This window comes from Chionomys nivalis, chromosome 8, assembly GCF_950005125.1.
Source record: "Chionomys nivalis chromosome 8, mChiNiv1.1, whole genome shotgun sequence".
NCBI lineage: Eukaryota > Metazoa > Chordata > Mammalia > Rodentia > Cricetidae > Chionomys > Chionomys nivalis.
This window is the reverse complement of record NC_080093.1, coordinates 13,700,422-13,718,757: the sequence shown is the minus strand read 5'-3', so window position 1 is coordinate 13,718,757 and position 18,336 is coordinate 13,700,422. Positions and strand designations below refer to the sequence as shown.

Genomic DNA, 18,336 nt, shown 5'->3' with positions numbered 1-18,336 from the left:
TTTACCCACTGAGCCACTTTCCCAGCTTCTCTATTTATTCTTTGTTCCAAATTGTTATCTCAAACCAGGCGGTGGTGGCTCATGCCTTTAAGCACAACACTCAGGAGGCATAGGCAGGTGGATTTCTGTGAGTTCGAGGCCAGCCTGGTACCAGGACAGGCTCCAAAGCTACAGAGAAACCCTCTCTTAAAAAACCAAACCCAATCCCAAATTGCCATCTCAATTATGTGTCCAGAGTGATAGACCTCACAGCATTCCTGCTTGTGAATGTCCGTGTTTCGGCCGTTTCCATCTTCAGGGAGCGCCCGCTGGCCTCTTCTCAGCCCTCTGGCCTCCTCCCCCATTTTCCTCTGTTCACATTGTAGTTTTGTTTGCTTCTGCATATGACAGGAAGCATTTTCCCCAAGTAAATTCATAAATAATATAATTTGTTTTGTTTTCCAAGGCAGGTTTCTCTGTGTAGCCCTGGCTGTCCTGAAACATGCTCCATAGACCAAGTTGACCTCAAACTCGGAGATCCACCTGCCTCGGTCTCCTGCAGGCTGAGATTGATAGCCTCCAATCCACTGCCTGGCAAATAATGTAAAATAAGAAATAAATGACAAATAAACAGAAAAGGGGCTTATAGACTATAGTCCCTAAACTGACAGTCTCATAAAAGCCATTTACAGTACTGTACATGAAAACAAACAACAAATCCATTGTAAAATGGTAGAAATTGCTCGCATGTCAAGAGATGGCCAGATCTGAGTTGATAACATGAGGGAGCATTATGTAGTAAGGAAGCATAAACAACTGTCAAGCTCGAGACGACTCAGCAGTTAAAGCACTGGCTGCTTTTGCAGAGGACCCAGGTTTGGTTCCCAGCACCCACATGGCAGCCCCAGTTCCAGGGGATCCAATGCCCTCTTCTGGCCTCCGTAGACATGCATGTGGTGTGCCTACAGGCAACAGAATAAATCTAACAAGTTGATTGTGTATGTACAATCATTGTAACTGCTGGACATGGCTTTCCTGCTCAAAGGCAAGAGGAGCCAAATCACTGTCTTTTTTTTTTTTTGAGGGGGGGGTTTCGAGACAGGGTTTCTCTGTGGTTTTGGAGCCTGTCCTGGAACTAGCTCTTGTAGACCAGGCTGGTCTCGAACTCACAGAGATCCGCCTGCCTCTGCTGGGATTAAAGGCGTGCACCACCAAATCACTGTCTTTGTGGTGCTGCTGGTCCTCCGAGGAGCAGCAGATGTAAATGAGCCAGTGAGAAGAGCGCCTGCCCTTCCCAGCACTCGCGGTCTCTGGGGGCATAGTGGGCAGGAGCTCTCTTACTCTTGTTGCTCATTTCATCTGCGAATTCATGCTCTCTGTTCGTTTTTCTTTTTCAACTGCTCCAGCCCTACTTTTAAAAGCTTCTGGTATAGATTTCAAAGATAATTTTTGCCCTAAAATAGCTTTACTCTTTTAGATTAGTATTTAAAACTAAGCGTGTGACCAGCCCCACTTGTCCAGTATAGTAAAGGGCTGCTCTGCCGTAAGCACACCTGAGCCTCTGTTCCTGGGTGACTGACTTCTATGTTCCTTGGCCGCAATTGAACGACCCTGAATATTCTCACAGCAGCACTGCTGTTTAGCCTGCAGTGGGCATGCCTGACCTGTCTCTGTGAGGCCACTGCCTTCCATTCTGTCCTGCTCCTAAAGCATGCAGGGTCTTGGTAAATGCAGACCGATGGTCTTTGTTTCTGACAAGTTCCCGCTGGTGCAGAAGCCAGGCCTAGCCACTGCCCCTTGGCTCCAGTATGATGTAAGCACCCAGGCAAAGGGTCTACCAGAGGATGAAAATGTGTACAATTAATATTTGGCCACCAGTTTTTTAAAAGTATACATACATTCTGAAGTGAACTTGCAGAGCCCCAGGCTTCTGTGTGCAGCCGCCACATAGGAAACCACGCCTAGCGAGCATGCACGCTCCAGAGTCCCACACGGAGCACAGGCATCTCTGAGTGGCATGGCCAAGAACCACCCCACGTTTGTGCTCTTAGCATCCAGTTACCCTTACTGTCTTTCCATCCCGGCCTCCCCCCCCCCCCCACTCGCACCTTGTTTTTCTTTCACAAGATCTCATACAGCCCAGGCTGGCCTTAAGCATGTTACATAGTTGAGTATGACCATGAACTGCCTACGCCTCCTGAGTGCTGGGTTTGCAGGAGTGTGCCAGGCTTTACGAGAATTTTTGTACATGTCAGGCAAGCGCCCTACCAACTGAACTATGTCCTTTCTGATGGCAAGCCCCCTGGGTGTGTTGTGATGGCAACCTAAAACGAACAAGCATGCCAGAACCTAGCCTGAGAATGAACGGGCCCGTGGGTGCTGGCCAGTGGTGGAGAAGTCTTCGGTCTGCCTCAGTTGGCCACTAACCACCCAAGGTTATCTACTCTGTGACTTCCTGGGCCATATGGACTGAGATAGCATGGCTTCTGACTATGAAGCCGGAGGCGGGAGCTGACTAGCATGTATAAGCTCTTAGAAAGATGTTAGCTAGCACATCATCCAGAGGAAGGGGTGGGGACCCTGTGCCTGAGTTCTTTCTCAGGCAGCCCTCCTTGCTTGGCACTACTATGCCTCCTTCCAAAGCCTTTTAAAAACTAACAAGAATTATTTTTAGACAGGGCCTTGAACTTGTAGTCTTGCTGTCTCTACCTCCTGGAGTATTGGGATTATAGTGGTGTCCCACCATATCTGGCTAGGCCTCCTTCCCGACCTATCTGCTTAAACTCTGAGAAAGCCTGGAGTCCATCATGTCCTGTCCTGATTTTTTTTTTCTTTTTGTACTTTTAGAGAACAAGCTTCTGAATATTTTTAAAGTAAAATCAATAATGTAGATCCTTTCCTGTATGGAAAAGTTATGTGCAAAGACACCTGTTGATCCCAAGCCATTTCCCTGTAGGGATGGCCCTCATCTCATTCACACTGCCGCGGTATTTCAAACGATCTTTCTGAAACTACTGACGCTTAAAGACAGGTGTCCCTGGGTGTTGCTAACCCTGCCTGTCAGATAAGTGTTCCTCTGTGGAGGGGGGCCTGGGGGGGGTGGAGGGTTGGGAGGATGGGGGAGCATGGGCGGGGGGTGGCCTGGGCAGGGGGGATCAGCCTGGGCAGGGGTGGGATAGAGGGAGGGGGACTGGGCAGGAGGGCAGCCTAGTAGGGTGCAGGGGAAAGGGAGGTCTGGGGTAGGGATTGGAGGGGGAGGGGGGCCTGGGCAGGGCAGATTTACACTAGCAAATGGAGAACTATAGAATGCTAGGGCTGTAAGGATCCATGAATATATTGTGATTTTAATATTTTTAGGTTTATTTTGTTATTTTATGTATTTGAGCATTTGCCTGCATTTATTTCTGTGCAGTGTGGTGTACCTGGTGCCCTCAGAGGTCAGAGAGGGCATCAGATGCCCCAGAACTGGAGTTGAGTGATTATGAGCCTCCTTGTGGATGCTGGCAACCAATGGGTCCTCTGCACAAGCAGCCAGTGCTCCAAACTGCTCAACTATCTGTCTAGCCCTCTATTGTGATTTCATTCTCACTTATTATTTTCTTTCTGTTTGTTCGCTTTTCAAGACAGGGTTTCTCTGTGTAGCCCTGACTATCCTGGAACTCACTCTGTAGTCCAGGCTGGCCTCAAACTCAGAGATCCACCTGCCTCTGCCTCCCGAGTGCTGGGATTAAAGGCGTGCGCCGCCACCACCAGGCTTCATGTGTTACTTTCTATAATCTGGGCACTATTTTTCTTTTCTGCCAAAACTGTGTGGGATCAGAAGATAGCCTGCAGGGCTGGTCTCGCCCCCATCATGTGGATCCTAGGGATCAAACTTGAGCGGTCAGGCTTGGCCACAGCCACCTTTGCTTGCTGAGCCATCTTTCCAGCCCTATTGTCTTTATTCTGTATCTGTTTGTTTGTTGGGAATTTCAGTGTATGCTCTGTATTTTAATCATGCCCCCCCCACTCCTCCACTTTCTGTCAGGCTTTTTAATCTGTTGTCATTTTGTAAGTGGCTCTGAGCATGGCTGTAACACTGTCACCAGTGGGAGACGAGAATGGTTGGAGGACTTTTCACTGAGCAATTCATGTTTAGTCTGAAGGAATGTTTGTTGAAGCCACATTTTCTAAATTGGAGGGGCAGGTAAAATAAGCGGTCTTTTCTGAAATGATGGCAGCCATGGACGATGAGATAAAGAATGCGCTGGCTCTTACCTGCTGCCAATTCTCGGAGCCATAGACGTGGGAGCCACTGCCTAGTGTGTCCACGGAGCTGACGGTTGAGACTCTGGCAGCCGAGAGGAGAGTCGGCAGTATGCTCTACCCTACCTGGTGCCTGCCCAGAAGGATGTATGGGGTGGCTGAGGCCTTGGGTGTGGGTGTGGAATCTCTCTGTAACCATCCTTAATTAGTCAGAAGACCTGACCTTGTGCCTTTGTGGACGTATTTTGGAGACCAGAAAACAGTTTCCAGATCTGGGGCCATTGCTCTCAAACAGCCCAAACACGAAACTCCAAACCTTGCATATTCCTGAAGTTACCTGAAAAGCTTCTATCTCCTACCCAGTTCACACCTCATACTGATCACCCAGTTCACACCTCATACAGATCACCCAGTTCACACCTCATACTGATCACCCAGTTTGCATCTCATACAGATTACCCAGTTTGTACCTCATACAGATCACCCAGTTCACACCTCATACAGATCACCCAGTTCAAACCCTCATACAGATTACCCAGTTCATACCTCATACTGATTGCTCAGTTCACAACTCTTATGGATTACCCAGTTCACACCCTCATAAGAATTACTGAATTCAAACCCTCATACAGATCACCCAGTTCAAACCCTCATACAGATCACCCAGTTCAAACCCTCATACTGATCACACCTCATACTGATTACCTAGATTGCCTGGGCATGGGAGATGGAGCCAGCCTTTGGGACCTTGTGCTTCTAAGGTTACCAGATGAAGCTCCCAGCCATCACAAAATCCTGTACTGTTGTCAGTCTCTGCCTCCTTCCTGAGAGGCAGACCCCGTGCTTGTTTCCACAGTGTGGTTCTGGTAGGTTCTGATGGTTGATCACAAAGTGGGAACTCACTCCACGTGCAGAGACACAGAACACAGACTGTGTGGTTCATGAAACAACCCAGAACACACGGTGGAAGAAGTCTGGGAGGCTGTGGTTTGACTGCGCGGTTCAGTCAAGAGGCTTGCTGCTGCCATCCCTAAGGTAGTGTGTGTCAGTGCTTCGGGATGAGACTGTCATGGCGCCTGTGCCCCTGAGTGCTCCCAGCTTTACCTTCTCTAAAGTCACCTCTGTCCCTGCCATCACTTCCTTCTCTTTCTCTGTGAAGGGCCCACCCTTACAGAGCCCTCAACCTTCTTCCCTCTCCTTAGCCGTTGCTCGCTGCGGAAAGTTGTCCTCCTTTCTCAGCTCTTCTGCTTGCCCCCCAGGGTGCCCATCTTTGAGGCAGTCAAACACACCCTCTACTGGACCTGCTCCCGCTTCCTCCTCCGTGGCTTTCTTCAGCAGAACACACTAACGTGGACTGGGCTGCCTTCCTGGACCCTGTTCCTATGCAAAAGCAGCCTTAGCCTCATCCCAGGAGCTCTGTGGCCTTGCCTGTCTGTTAGCCCTTCCTTTATACCAGGGTCAGCCAGATCTGCCCATCCTTAGCCTTCCTGCAGAAAGCATATCCTCATGGTAGAACAGAAAGTAAATGTGTCTCTTGGAATTCTGCTTGTATGTGTGTGTGTGTGTGTGTGTGTGTGTGTGTGCGTGTGTGCGTGCGGCATGCTCATGTCCTTGCATGCATGCATGCATGCATGGTGGTGCCTGTGGAGGCCAAAGGCATTTTCTGTTATCATTTTCCACCTTGTCTTTTGAGGCAGGATTTCTCACTGATCCCAGAGCTCATCGATTGGCTAAGATGACTGGCCAGTGAGCTCCAAAGATCCCCTTGTGTCAATCCCCACCAAGCGCTAGGTGTTAAGATGTGGTTGGCACTTGTCTCTTACATGGTGCTAGAGATCCAAACCTGGGTCCCCATGCTTTGGCAGGCCTTTTACCTACCAAACCAGCTCCTCAGCCCCCACTTTTGGCAGTATTTTCTGCGCAGACCTACCAAGCTGGCCTTGAACTTGAACTCCCTACCTCCACCTCTTGAGTGCTAGGCCTTCAGGCATGTGCTGCCATGCCTGCTCATAGTCCTTAAGATTGTGTCTCTTCTTCATGGCATGCTTGTTTGAAAACTTCTGTAACTAGTTTTCTGGGCTGCTTTCTACCCCTGGAATATAGCTCAGAGGATGAGAGCTGGCTCCCCAGGGCTCGCAGCACCTCCTTGTAGGGAGGGCCTGGCTGCATGGCTAGGAAGCTTTTACACTTGCTCCTTTGCAGGTTGCTTTAAAATTATAGGTTGAAAGGCGGGGAGGGCAGCCGAGCAGTGGGGCACTGCCTGGCATGCACAAGGGGAGGGTTATAGCTGCAAGCGCCACACAGACAAAAGTGATCTATATATTTTAAAATTTTTTTATTAGTTTGTATCAAGCTATATATTTTTCTCTGCTCCCCTTCCTTCATCTGCCCTCTCCTATGGTCCCCGTGCTCCCAATTTACTGAGGATATTTTGTCTTTTTCTACTTCCCATATAGATTAGATCCATGTATGTCTCCCTTAGGGTCTTCTTTGTTGTCTAGTTTCTCTGGGATTGTGAATTGTAGGCTGGTTTTTCTTTGCTTTATGTCTAAAAGCCACTTATGAGTGAGTACATATGATATTTGTCTTTCTGGGTCTTGGATACCTCACTCAATATGATGTTTTCTAGATCCATCCATTTGCTCACAAATTAAGTGATCTGTATTTTAAGTTCCTTCCGTATACCAGGAGTTGGTTGTGACGAGGCAAGCTAGTATTTCCATGGGGTGAAGAGAAACCTAAAGAGAGGCTTAGGTGGGTTTCTGAAGATGTGAGGTGCAAAAGGAGGGTCTCCCCAAATCCAGAACGTAATGCACTATAGTGGGAGGTCTTCTGGACACCGGAGTTCACACGAGTGGGGTGGTAGGTGTTGAGAGGCTTTCTCAGCTCCTCCTCCCCAGGCTGTAGGAGGGACCAGCTGTGCCTGCCTGCCTGCCTGCCTTCTCTTCCTCCCTCTCTTTTGATAGTCTCATGTAGTCCAGAATGATTTTGGACTCCTCAACCTGCTGCCTCTTACTACCCAAGTCCTGGGATTACAGGCATATGCCACCATGCCCAGTTTAATGGTTCCTTTTCAGCAGTGGTAGCTTGCTGTTTGCCCCTTGCACAGAATGTCCTGGGGGAGATAATGGGGTGATGTGAACAAGATACCCTGGCCCTTGGCTGGGGAGTCTGAGGCCCTCAGGGCTGGTGGTCACCCCTCAGGCTGCAGGAATGGAAGAGGCGATGGGGTAGGAGAGGTCTCAGGCTGGAGCAGGGAGACGAGCGGACGCTTAGAGGAGTTTGTTCAGATGGGGGAGACTCTCTTAGGCTGCTTCCCCAGCAGTGCCCTCAGAGAGCCTGGCAAGGTGTCTACTCAGATGCCCAGGTCCCTGGACCAGTTCACACCCCTGTTCCATGGACACATGGCGTGCTGACCCTGCTCCTGATGCTTCCCAGCTCTGGCTTCTCCTGGGGCAGCCAGAAGAGTCTCCCCAGCATTTGTGGCGCCAATTGTATTGCTGAGGGCACTCAAAGAGCTGGGGACATGGGGACAATGTTAAGTGAACCCACAGATCCTGACCTTTTTATTGTTACTTCCACACATTCAGTCAAATCCAGTTTTCTAGTTGAAATGAATATACCCTCCCTTTTATTTCCCAAAGCCTGTCTTGGGATTGTGGGAGTGGAGTTTGGATAAACCCAGGAAGAACTAGTTTTCTGTGCAAACCACACTGAAAGTCCTCCCGTTTCTTCCCGCAGGGGAAAGTGGAAGTAGAAGCTGGGAAAGAAGGTATGAAGTTTGAAGCAAGTGCTTTTTCATACTATGGTGTAATGGCCCTCACAGCCTCTCCAGGTGAGTGCTTCCAGCCTCAGCACAGGACCGCTGCAGGAAGATGCAACCCTCCTCTCGTCAGTCCTCCTCCCGTCGGTCCTCCTCCCTCAGTGTCAGTCCTCCCATCAGTCCTTCCCGTGCCCTGCTGGCCTGTGTGCTTTACTTTAACTTGTCACCGATGAGTCCTAGAGACAGAGCTGTGCATGTAGATACCTCCACAGGTTTCCATGCACTGAACACAGCTGTGCAGACCTAAGGCCCTCTCACCCTTCTGCGTCACTGCCCCCTCCCTCTTTGAACTGTGTGAATGGACCTACAGGGAATGGAGCAGGTTGAGTTTGGTTCCCCCTCCAGTGCTGCAGTCATGTTCTGTGTGGTGCTTCCCCTGTGTGAACACAGAGCACCGCACTTGCCTGACAAAGGAAGGAAGGTTTATATCAGGTGATGGTTGCAAGACTGTCATGGCAGAGAGACTATGGCAGGAGCGTGAGGGGCTGTGACACTGGGTCCACAGGAAGCGGGAAGGACGGACGCTGTGCCCAGCTCACCTTGTTCAGTGTAGGACATCAGGCTATGGAAGACATCCCCACACTTGAGTGTGTCTCTTCTCCATCCAGCTACATCTCCCTGGAAGTGCGTTTCCATGGTAACTGTAAACTGTTAGACCAGCCATTGAGGGCTGTTTCCTGTGAAAACTGTCTTCTAGTGAGTGTGCACACTGGGGTCTGCTGAGTTGCTGCTCAGCTTCAGCACTTCCTAGAAGTTCAGTACTTCCCAGGGCATCCCCTGTGGGAAGTGCTCCCTATCTCCACCCACCCAGAGCATCCCCTGCCCGTCATGGAAAGTGCTCCCTATCTCCACCCACCCAGAGCATCCCCTGCCCGTCATGGGAAGTGCTCCCTATCTCCACCCACCCAGAGCATCCCCTGCCCGTCATGGGAAGTGCTCCCTATCTCCAGCCACCCAGAGCATCCCCTGCCCAGCTTAAGAAGCGTCCACCCTGAGTCTAAGCTGTACATCATAGCTATTCTGGGGGTTTTCTGCTGCATCTTCCTGAGGATGAAGGAGTTTGCTGGTGTTTGTGGTGTGGGTATGCCGTGGAAAATTAAGTCCTCTGAGATTCTAGGGTGCCTGGAAGGTGACCTGTCCCAGCAGGAGTGTCCTCACCCAACTCTGCTGTGCTCCCAAGCCCTTTGGCTCTAGCTGCTCCACTGCTGGCCTTCTCTGGCCAGCCGCAGGTCAAGCAGGTAAACAGAGGTGCTGGAGTGCCACCTTGTGGCCAAAATATAAAAGAGCATCCTGTACAAGGAAAAAACCCTCACAAAGCCCAAAGCTAACCTTAACCCACCTTACCGGGAGACTGTCAGACTGAAAAACTCCTAACAGGAATGGAGACCTTCAGGGAAGTTTGTCTTTGACACTGGTCTTCCCTGTTGTCCCACTCAGCAGTGTGGCAGACTTAAGGATGTCACCATCAGAAAGAAAGCCATCTCTCTGACATCCAGATCCCTCGCGTCCTGTGCGGGTTTCGCAGTCCTAAGGGCACGCTGCCCCCACTGTCCCCACATGTGAATGTGGGTCTGTGTGAGCGTTCCTAGTAGGTCTTTGTTGTGAACTTGGGGTCTCCATTTCCACCGCTCGGTGACCTGGAGAGGGGTTTGTGACTGGGCGTGGAAAGATCCGGGTCACGGCCCGAGATGCAGGCTGTATGACATTGAGAAAAGACCTTTGGTGCCCTGTAGCTGGATGGGTTACTGTGTATACAGTGTACTGTGACCCTTAAAATGGATTTCAGAAGGTGGGGTAGGAAGATCGCTACAAGTTCCAGGTCAGTGTTGTCTGCTTTGTGAGCTTTAAGGCGTAGCAAGACCTTGTCTCAAGTGTAAAAACAACAGCACAGCCACAAGAGGAGAAAGGCATTTGCGCTGAGACTGTTCTGGGACTACGTGCCTCCAGTTAGCCCAGGTTAGCAACCCACACCTACAAGGTGGCCCTGGAAAGAAATGAGAGCAAAACATCTTTGCTGACTTCTGGAGAGTTAAGCCTAAACCCTAGCCCAGCACATATTAAACCATAGTGTAAGGGAAATCCCACTCAGAAAATGTCAGCAAAAATGCCAGGGTGATGGCCTCACCTCTAGTGCCAGCACATGGGAAAGGCTGTGGGAGGACCTCGAGTTTTAGGCTAGTCTGAGCTATGCAATGAGTTTGGGGCCAGCCCCAGGCTATAGGATACCTTTCAAACTAACCAAAACAGTAACAACAAAAGCCAGCAAAGAGCTCACGCCTCACCAGACAGCCCTCACCGTTCATGTCAAAGGCCTCTGTGTACTGAACCTCATGACTGGGCTCTGCGGCTGTGTACCATTGAGATGTGCAGTTAGCACAGGTTTGCCACATTAAGACCCGCCTGGGTCTGATCAAGTTGTGGCCCTGGTGAAACGGCACCAGCAGGAAAAAGCCGTTGCCGCCAAGACTCGGGACTTGAGTTTAATTCCGAGATTTACATGGTGGGAAGAAAATCTGGCTCCTCCAAGTTCCCCTCTGTTCTCCACATATGTTCCATGTGCAGTGAGCACAGGTACACATGTGTGCACATGTACACAACTAAGTGTTCGTAAGCTGTTCACCAGGAAAACAGAAGCAGAAAGATTCTCTAAGTTTGAACCCAGTCTGGCCTACACAGCAAGTTCTAGGCCAGCCAGGGCTATATTTTGAGACCTTGTCTCAAAACAAAGAAATGCAAAGAAGCCGGTGATCTGGGCAAAGCCTGCAGCCCTTGGTTCTCAGGACTGTGGGAAGGCATGTCCCACCCACCACGGCCTGCCCTCAGGGGTTTCCCTCTGGTGGGGCTGGTCTCCCGACTGAGTGAGCAGCTAGGAGCCTCACCTCTGCCTGCATTCTCGGGCATTTGGGGTGTGGCACCCTACACATTTGCCTCTGCTTTGAAATCTGAAATCATTCCAAGCAATTCAAACACCAGGCCAAAATTCTGAAACCAGGAATAGCAGGGAGTTGGGTAACTGAGGGCTCATAAGGTTCCCTGGTGAATGCTGGGTGAGGCTTCGGCCTTTTCTTAGGGCCTGCACCAGCTGCTCCTGCCGTTGTATGTGGCTAGTGTGACTTGGGCCTTGAGAAAGGTTTGTCTGGGGGCTGTGGACCCCATTTGAGTATTGGGGGTTTCAGAACTTTCCAGAAGAGAGCATACTCCCTGCCTTGCTCTTCCTGGAAAGTCACTTGTGTCTCTTCTATTGCACAAGACCACAGGGCTTTGGCACTTCCGGGTGGGATGCTCATGTCAGCGAGATACCGTCCACTCCTGTCCCTTGGATGTGAAGCCACCCTTCTGACTTCCAATGCCATCTCACCGTGTTTTTCTCCATTTTCAGTTCCTTTGTCCCTGTCCCGAACCTTTGCTGTCAGCAGGACAGAGGTGTTAGCAGCAGGCTCTCCAGGTAATTCTGCATGCTTCCTCTTCATAACCCCGGGAAAGCCTGGCCACCAGGGCCACACACTCTATTTCCACAACACTTCCTGTTTCCTGCAGCCCGAAAATGCTCAGGTTGCTGACTAAGAGGGGGCTGTCCAGGAAAACATTAGCCACAGAGGGCTGGAAAGGAACTCTGGCCTAGGAACCGCGGTGACCTGGGCACAGAGATTCACTATGGTGACCGTCCAGTGCTTTCTGCCCATCCAGTCTGCACTGGCCTGGAACACTCAGAGCTGCCCCGAGTCTTAACCCATCTTCAGCATGTTGTAGAGACCTGAGGGCCTCAGCCCCGACTCTCAGCTGCTCCCAGGGAATCCGTCTGGACAAAATCTTGGGGGAGTGTGGGTTTTCTTGGCGAGTGAGAAAAAGACTGCACGCATCCTGCCTTAGGGCGCTTGTCCCCGAGCTGCCTGGTGTGCCTCTGCCTTCCTCAGGCCTGCTGCTCAGGGCCTTCCTTTGCTTTAGACTTAGTGTCCTGCGCATTCCTGGCCAGCTGCAGATTATCTCCCTGCAGGAGAACGTGGCCGTGCCCAACGTGCCCAACGTGCCCAATGTGCCCATCCACTGCAAAGAAACGCTTTAATCTTTCTTTAATTAAAATTGCTTAGCCTTAACTGAGTTTGTGGTAAACACCTGTAATCCCAGCATGCAGGAGTCTGAGGCAGTGGAATCAAGGGTTTAAGACCAGTGTGAGCTACATGTATAGGGAGACCCTGTCTCAAAGAAAGGAAGATTGTTGAGCATCTATGTTGGGAAATGCAACTTTTCTGTGTTGCTTTTCCCCCCATATAGCTTGTAATTTTCAATCTGATGAACTTTATATACAGTCTAACTTCAGGCAAACTCTGGAGTACTCTAGGAGGCGACACTTGCCTCAGAAGGAAATTCATTAAGATTCCTTCAGTCTGCCGCCAGCCGGTGTGGTGGCCTACACATCTAATCTGTATTCAGAAGGCTGAAGTGCGCAGATTGTCACACGGTCAAGGCCAGCCTGGGCTACATAGTGAGTGTGAGGTCAGAATGGCCACGGAGTAAAACCCCGACTTCAACCATAGCTCAGTTACTGAAATGCTTGCTGCAGGAGGAGGAAGACCTGATCTCCACTTCCCAAAGCCAGCCTAGTAGTGTGTGTTTAATCCCAACACTGGGGAGGTGGGCTCACTGGCCAGTCAGCTGAGTCAAATCAGTAGGCCCCAGGTCCCAGAGAATGACACTGCCTTAAAAAAAAGTGGACACCCAAGGTTGACCTCTGGCTTCCACACACATACACACATCATACATGAACACATCCTCTCTCTCTCTGCTCTTAGGGTCTGGCATAAGATATTCCCAGTGCCATCTGACTCAAACCAGCCAGTACACACATGCATTTATATTTTTCTCATTTTATTTGTTCATGTTTACTATTTGTTTAAAAAGTCATAGGGATACTGAAGTTGATGACTCTTGGCCAAAGCCCATTAAACATTTGAATTTTACTTTCTCTGTAGAATTTGAGATTTCTTTGCTATGCCTGCTCATCTGGTCAGGTATAAACAGCCCTGCCTTGAAGGTCCTGGCCCACAGGCCTGCTGACATTGCAGTAACAGCTACTTCATGAGTGGGTGCTAGACTAAGCCAACGACATCTAGCCCCTTCCAGAAGGTACCTATGGTTGCAATGTTTCACTACTGTACCTGCTAATTTGCTGCTGAAACAAAGGATTTCTGGGTAGGATGGATAAAATAATCCAAATCAAAAAGCCAGAAAAACAAAACACAGCAATGCTGAAAGGCTTAGCCATTTATTTGGTTTTCAGATAGGGTCTTAGCCTTGGCTGCCCTGGAACTCACTGTGCAGACCAGGAAGACCGCAAACTCACAGGCATTCCCCTGCCTCTGCGTCCTGAGTACTGGGACTAAAGGGGACACAGCCATGCCTAGCTTGAAAGGGTCTTGATTTTGGTTTTGTTTTGTTTTTGAGATGAGGTCTCTTGTAGCCCAGGCTGGCCTCAGACTTGAAGCTGCTGTAGCACTGAGGACGACCTTAAATTCAGGCCTCCCTGACTTCATCTCCCCAGCACACGATTGTGGTTAGGTGCCCCCATGCCCAGGTAAGACCAAAGTCTCATCTTTAGCACTGTCATGAAACCTGAACATGTAAATTTGACAGCAAAACATGAACTTGGGTGGGGCAGCTGCTCCTGCCCCTCTTTGTGGGTTCGGGTCCTCTGTGCCTCGCTGTAGCTAAGTTTGAGTTGCCGGGCTGGTGCAGGGCTGCAGAACAGGGTTTGTGTTATGGAATGCACATATGGACCAATCTACAGTTGGAAATGTAGCCCTTTATTTATCTCAAGGATTTCGGATAAAGGATGTGAATGTGTTATTCACTTTTTTTAAAGCTAAGCAAGCTTATTGGAGGTGACATTGTGGCCCAGAAAGACATTCGTTCCAGTAGATTAAAGCCTAATACGAACTGAGGGGAAACAATAAAACCAGCATCTCCCTTCTCTGGCACATGAGGGCGGGTAACTATAAATTAGTTGTTGGAATTCTTAATTCTGTTAGGCTCCCAGTCTCATCCTATCCACTAGGCTTCTGCTCAGAACCAGCGTCCACGTGAACGCCTGGTTCTGGAACGGAGCAGTTAAGGCATTTGGTACCCTGCCTGTTAGAGTCAGGCTTAGAAACTGGGGGAAAAGAGAGGGTTTAATTTACAAACAAACATCACTGCCTCAGTCTAAAACTACCAAGCAAAGATTGAGGACAAGAAATAGAAACTGCACTTGCTGTTCACACCCACAGCATGTGCAAAGGCGGCTGGCGATGCTAACTCGGAGAGCCTGTGCTTCTAGCTTGTCCCCACTAAGTATGTGCAGAATGATGCTCTGCATCTTCTCCGTTTGTACATTCTGGGCCACGTCCATCTGAGTAACTCGCATGGTCCTCATCTGGGCGTCATCTGATCATGTGACCGCCATGGTGACCGGAAGACCATGGGCACAGTTGAAGCTGGGCAGCTCACATGCATCACAGAACCAGTACTTTGAAGTCACGAGATGGAGAAACCACAGATTCTGCTCTGAGCCAAAGTTGAGCAGACATCATTGATGGACATTGTTGACATTGACCGCTGCCGGTCAGAGTTAATACATATGGTCCAAGATGACTGCCCACACTTAGTGTAACATTCCTCTCTGGGGTCGGAGAGGTGCTGCTCTTGCAGAGGACCTGAGGACAGCAGCCTCCATCTGGAAATGTGAGGGGGGCACGCGCAGAAATGCTGCTCCACACCCAAGCTAGCGTCAGTGTTTCACGAGCTTTGGAAAGTCTCTCACGGGCATTTCGACTGCATGTGCTTCAGTTTCCCAGCGAAAGTGGCTTAGAAACCCAGACGCAGATCTCCTGCAGCCATCTAACACCTCAGCGTGGTCACATGCACCCGCTGGGGCCAGGACAGTCATTAGCCCGCATCTCGATGCAATCCACGCTGGAGGGAGTCATCGTCCCCAGCCCCAGAAAAGCAGCCACCACCTCTTATGCGACTTCGCTTTTGTATTTTCCTCTTTAGTTTTCTAACCAGCTTTGCTGCCATTATTCCTGCTCGACAAAGCTGGGAGGAGCAAAGTTGCATCCAGGAACATGGCATCACAGTCCCTAAAGCTTTCGCGCGGGGCCCAGGAGATGGCTCAGTGAGTACAGGCCTCTGATACGCGGAGCCTGACACCTGGGACCACCTGTGAAAGGGGCTAACTGCCCCTCACAACCTGTCCTCTGGCACACGTGCCCCCCAAATAAAAGGGGTTTTGCCAATTTTTTTTAACTCAAACAATTGTCCTCTGGGTGGAAGCGAGGCGGTCACAGATTTTCCTGGCCGGAGACTTAAGCAGCTTTTCTGACCGGCCGTCCCAGCAGGCCTGGCTTTGGCTCATTTCAAAGATAGCACATGAAATTCCGGTTCTCAGCCAGGTGGTGGTGGCACACGCCTTTAATTTCAGCACTTGGGAGGCAAAGGTAGGCAGATCTCTGAGTTTGAGGCCAGTCTTTCTACAGAGTGAGTTCTAGGACAGCCAGGACTACACAGAGAAATCCTGGCTCAAAAAAGCAAAAGAACGTAAGAAGAAATTCTGGTTGTGGCGTGATAAGTGTGGCATGTTTTATCCAGTTCCATTTCGCTCACTGGTCAGCCACAGGGACGTGAACATAGGGCACCCATAACAGAACCCGTGTCATCACAGACCACTCTCAGGAGTGACAGCCATCGTAGTGATGTCGTCTTCCAGGCAGCAGTGGGCCTGGGTGCTGGGTCGGGCTCACAAGAAATCTGAGGGTTTGATCTGGCCGACTGACTGCTCCCACTCTGGAAAATCCAATGTATACAAGTAGCCACAGCCAGAATTCAGATGGCCCAAATGGGCATGCTGCTCTGTTGGGAAGCCGCACTGGAAGGCCTCACCAGAGCTTCTAGTGTGCACACTGCTAGAAAAGGGCTCTGTGAAATTCTTAGGATTAAAAGCAGCAGTGACTTGAGCTGACTCCGCCATCCCTATCAAGCCGCAACAGGAGGACAGTGCTTTTAGCAAGAGTAGCTAGGACCAAAATGACTCCATCTTGGAGGCAAGCACGCCCTCATTGAGTGGGCAAGGCTCCTGCCTGTGCTTCTGTGTCACTTTAGAACACTTTGTGTACTCCGGGTCCTGCCTTCCCACTCAGATCTTGAAATAGTTCGAGGCTCCCCAGACCCCTGCTTACGTCAGGAGTATTGCCTGGAGGACAAACTTCCAGCAGCTTCTTGAGAAAACAGGCGGCTTCCATCAAAGAGCAGCAAACAACTCCAGAAAACCAGTTAAATCTCTCCCCGCTGCCTCCACCCCGCTGTCACCGGACTCCAACTCTCCCTCTTACAATAATTTTATGATAACTTTAAAAATGATTAAACTTTCCTGGCTGGCTTTTGTGAGCAAAGGTTGAATGTGAGTCTGCTGGACTCGTGGGCAGATACAGCTTCTCAAGGCCTGCTGCCTTCATGTCGAGGAGGCTGCAGCCAATGTCGCTGGCCTCGTGGTGAGAGATTATTGCTGTTGCTCTTAAGATTCTAATATTGTCTGTGAGAGCTGATCAGCAGCATTAAAGTCATGAGGTATGTTCCCAGACAATCATGTCGGCCCGTGACTCTGTAGAGTGGGTACAGAGAAGTGGTGGTCTCTCCAGACTGTGGTCATGCTGGCGGGCAAAGCAAGGGATCCACCACACACACATGCACAAACACAGTGCAGGCATATGCTCACACACACTCGCGCGCGCGCACGCGCACACACACACACAGAAAACAGTGCTCACTGACAGGAAGCCCGGAAGAATTCAGGCCCCGCCCTCTTCCTGGAGGTCTGGCCAAGAGGCAGTAAAGCCTGCCAGGTACCTGCCTTTAAAGCCTTGACTCCATAGAAGTAAACACTGTTTCAAAAGATGTGTGGGAACATGTGGTTTGTTCTGAAACCTGGAGGTAGAGCCACAGAATTCCCTGTTCAAAAGAACTTAAAGGGCTGTCATGACAGGCGATGTCGCTGTGTGGAAAGGCTTGATCCTGAGGCAGAGGCATGCTGGTGAGGTCTAGGAAAAGCTAACACGTCAGTGTGGCACATTTATCTGGTGCTCACTGGATGTCACGCTGTGCTCAGCACTTTCTGTCTTCCTTTGAACCCTCAGAGCACACGAGCTGGGAACACTGTACTCATCTTACAGATAAGGATGCTCCTCAGCCGATTTGGGTTACGGGTTCAAAGTTCTCCTCTGCTAAATCTAAAGCACTGGTTATTAATGTGTGCATTCTCTCAGGAGGTGGTAGGAGGGGCTGCTGAGTCAAACCAGTGGGCAGGCGGCCCTGTGAGCTGGGACAGGACATGATGGTAGACATGGAGCCTGTGGCCTGGGTTCCTAGTACTGACATTTTCTGCCCTGAGGGGATGTTTACCAAGTGGGGTGGGAGGGCTGAGAGTTTGGTAACACTGTGAGGGAAGGAAAGATTCAGGGGAACCAGTGCTTCAGCTTCTTGAGGGCGGCTTCAGGTTGCTCAGTGGCACTGCGCACGCCTGTCATTTGAGATAGAAGCTAGACGGTGACATGGTGATAGACTTTTCCACAGCTGACAGGTGGCACTAGCCACAGGCTGCCTCTTCCGTGGGGGCATCAGTTAAGGACATTGGAAGATGGGTGAGTGGGTCCCCTCTATCCTGGGGCACTCTGCAATTCAGAGCCATTTAACGTGGGCAGCCAGCTGTATCTGCAATAGTTTGTTACAGCTTGCGTCCGCAGTGCAGAAGTAAGGTTTGTTTGTTTGTTTAGGTGTTTTGAGACTGGGTTTCTCTTGTAGCCAGTAGGTCTCAAACTCAAGAGATCCACCAACCTCTGTCCTTGAGTGCTGGGATGTAGGCGCAGCCACCACATCTAGCCCAGTTTTAGCTTTAACAGTTTATCGCTAAAGCTACAGGGAATGGGGGCTGGAGAGGTGGCTCAGTGGTTAAGGACACTTGTTGCTTTTCCAGATGACCCACATGGCAGCTAAAAATGTTAACTCCAGTTCTAAGGGTTCCAACCCCCTCTTCTGGTCTCCATGGGCACTGCGTGCGGTGCACAGAATATTTACAATAAAAAGCCGTGAAGAACGTTCTCTGACAGCGAGAACACAGCTTCTCCTGCCCTGAACACTTGTTCCAGGGAGTTCACTGCCAGACATTGTAGGCAGACCTGTCCCTGGTTTCATCGCCTTGTGTTCTTGAATTCCCAAGGCACCTTGAGCTGCTGATGGATAAGTGGCAAAGGCAGAGGGATTGT

General features: G+C 50.3%; 1 protein-coding gene across 1 annotated transcript in view; it reads left to right on the top strand.

Moving 5' to 3' along the window:
* Positions 1–18,336, top strand: part of Cnnm2 (cyclin and CBS domain divalent metal cation transport mediator 2) — a 123,218-nt gene that overhangs the window by 103,272 nt on the left and 1,610 nt on the right. Inside the window, exons 5-6 of the mRNA XM_057777184.1 lie at positions 7,966–8,059; positions 11,427–11,492. Of these exons, the coding sequence (XP_057633167.1) occupies positions 7,966–8,059; positions 11,427–11,492 (160 nt within the window). The remainder of the gene's footprint in view (positions 1–7,965; positions 8,060–11,426; positions 11,493–18,336) is intronic.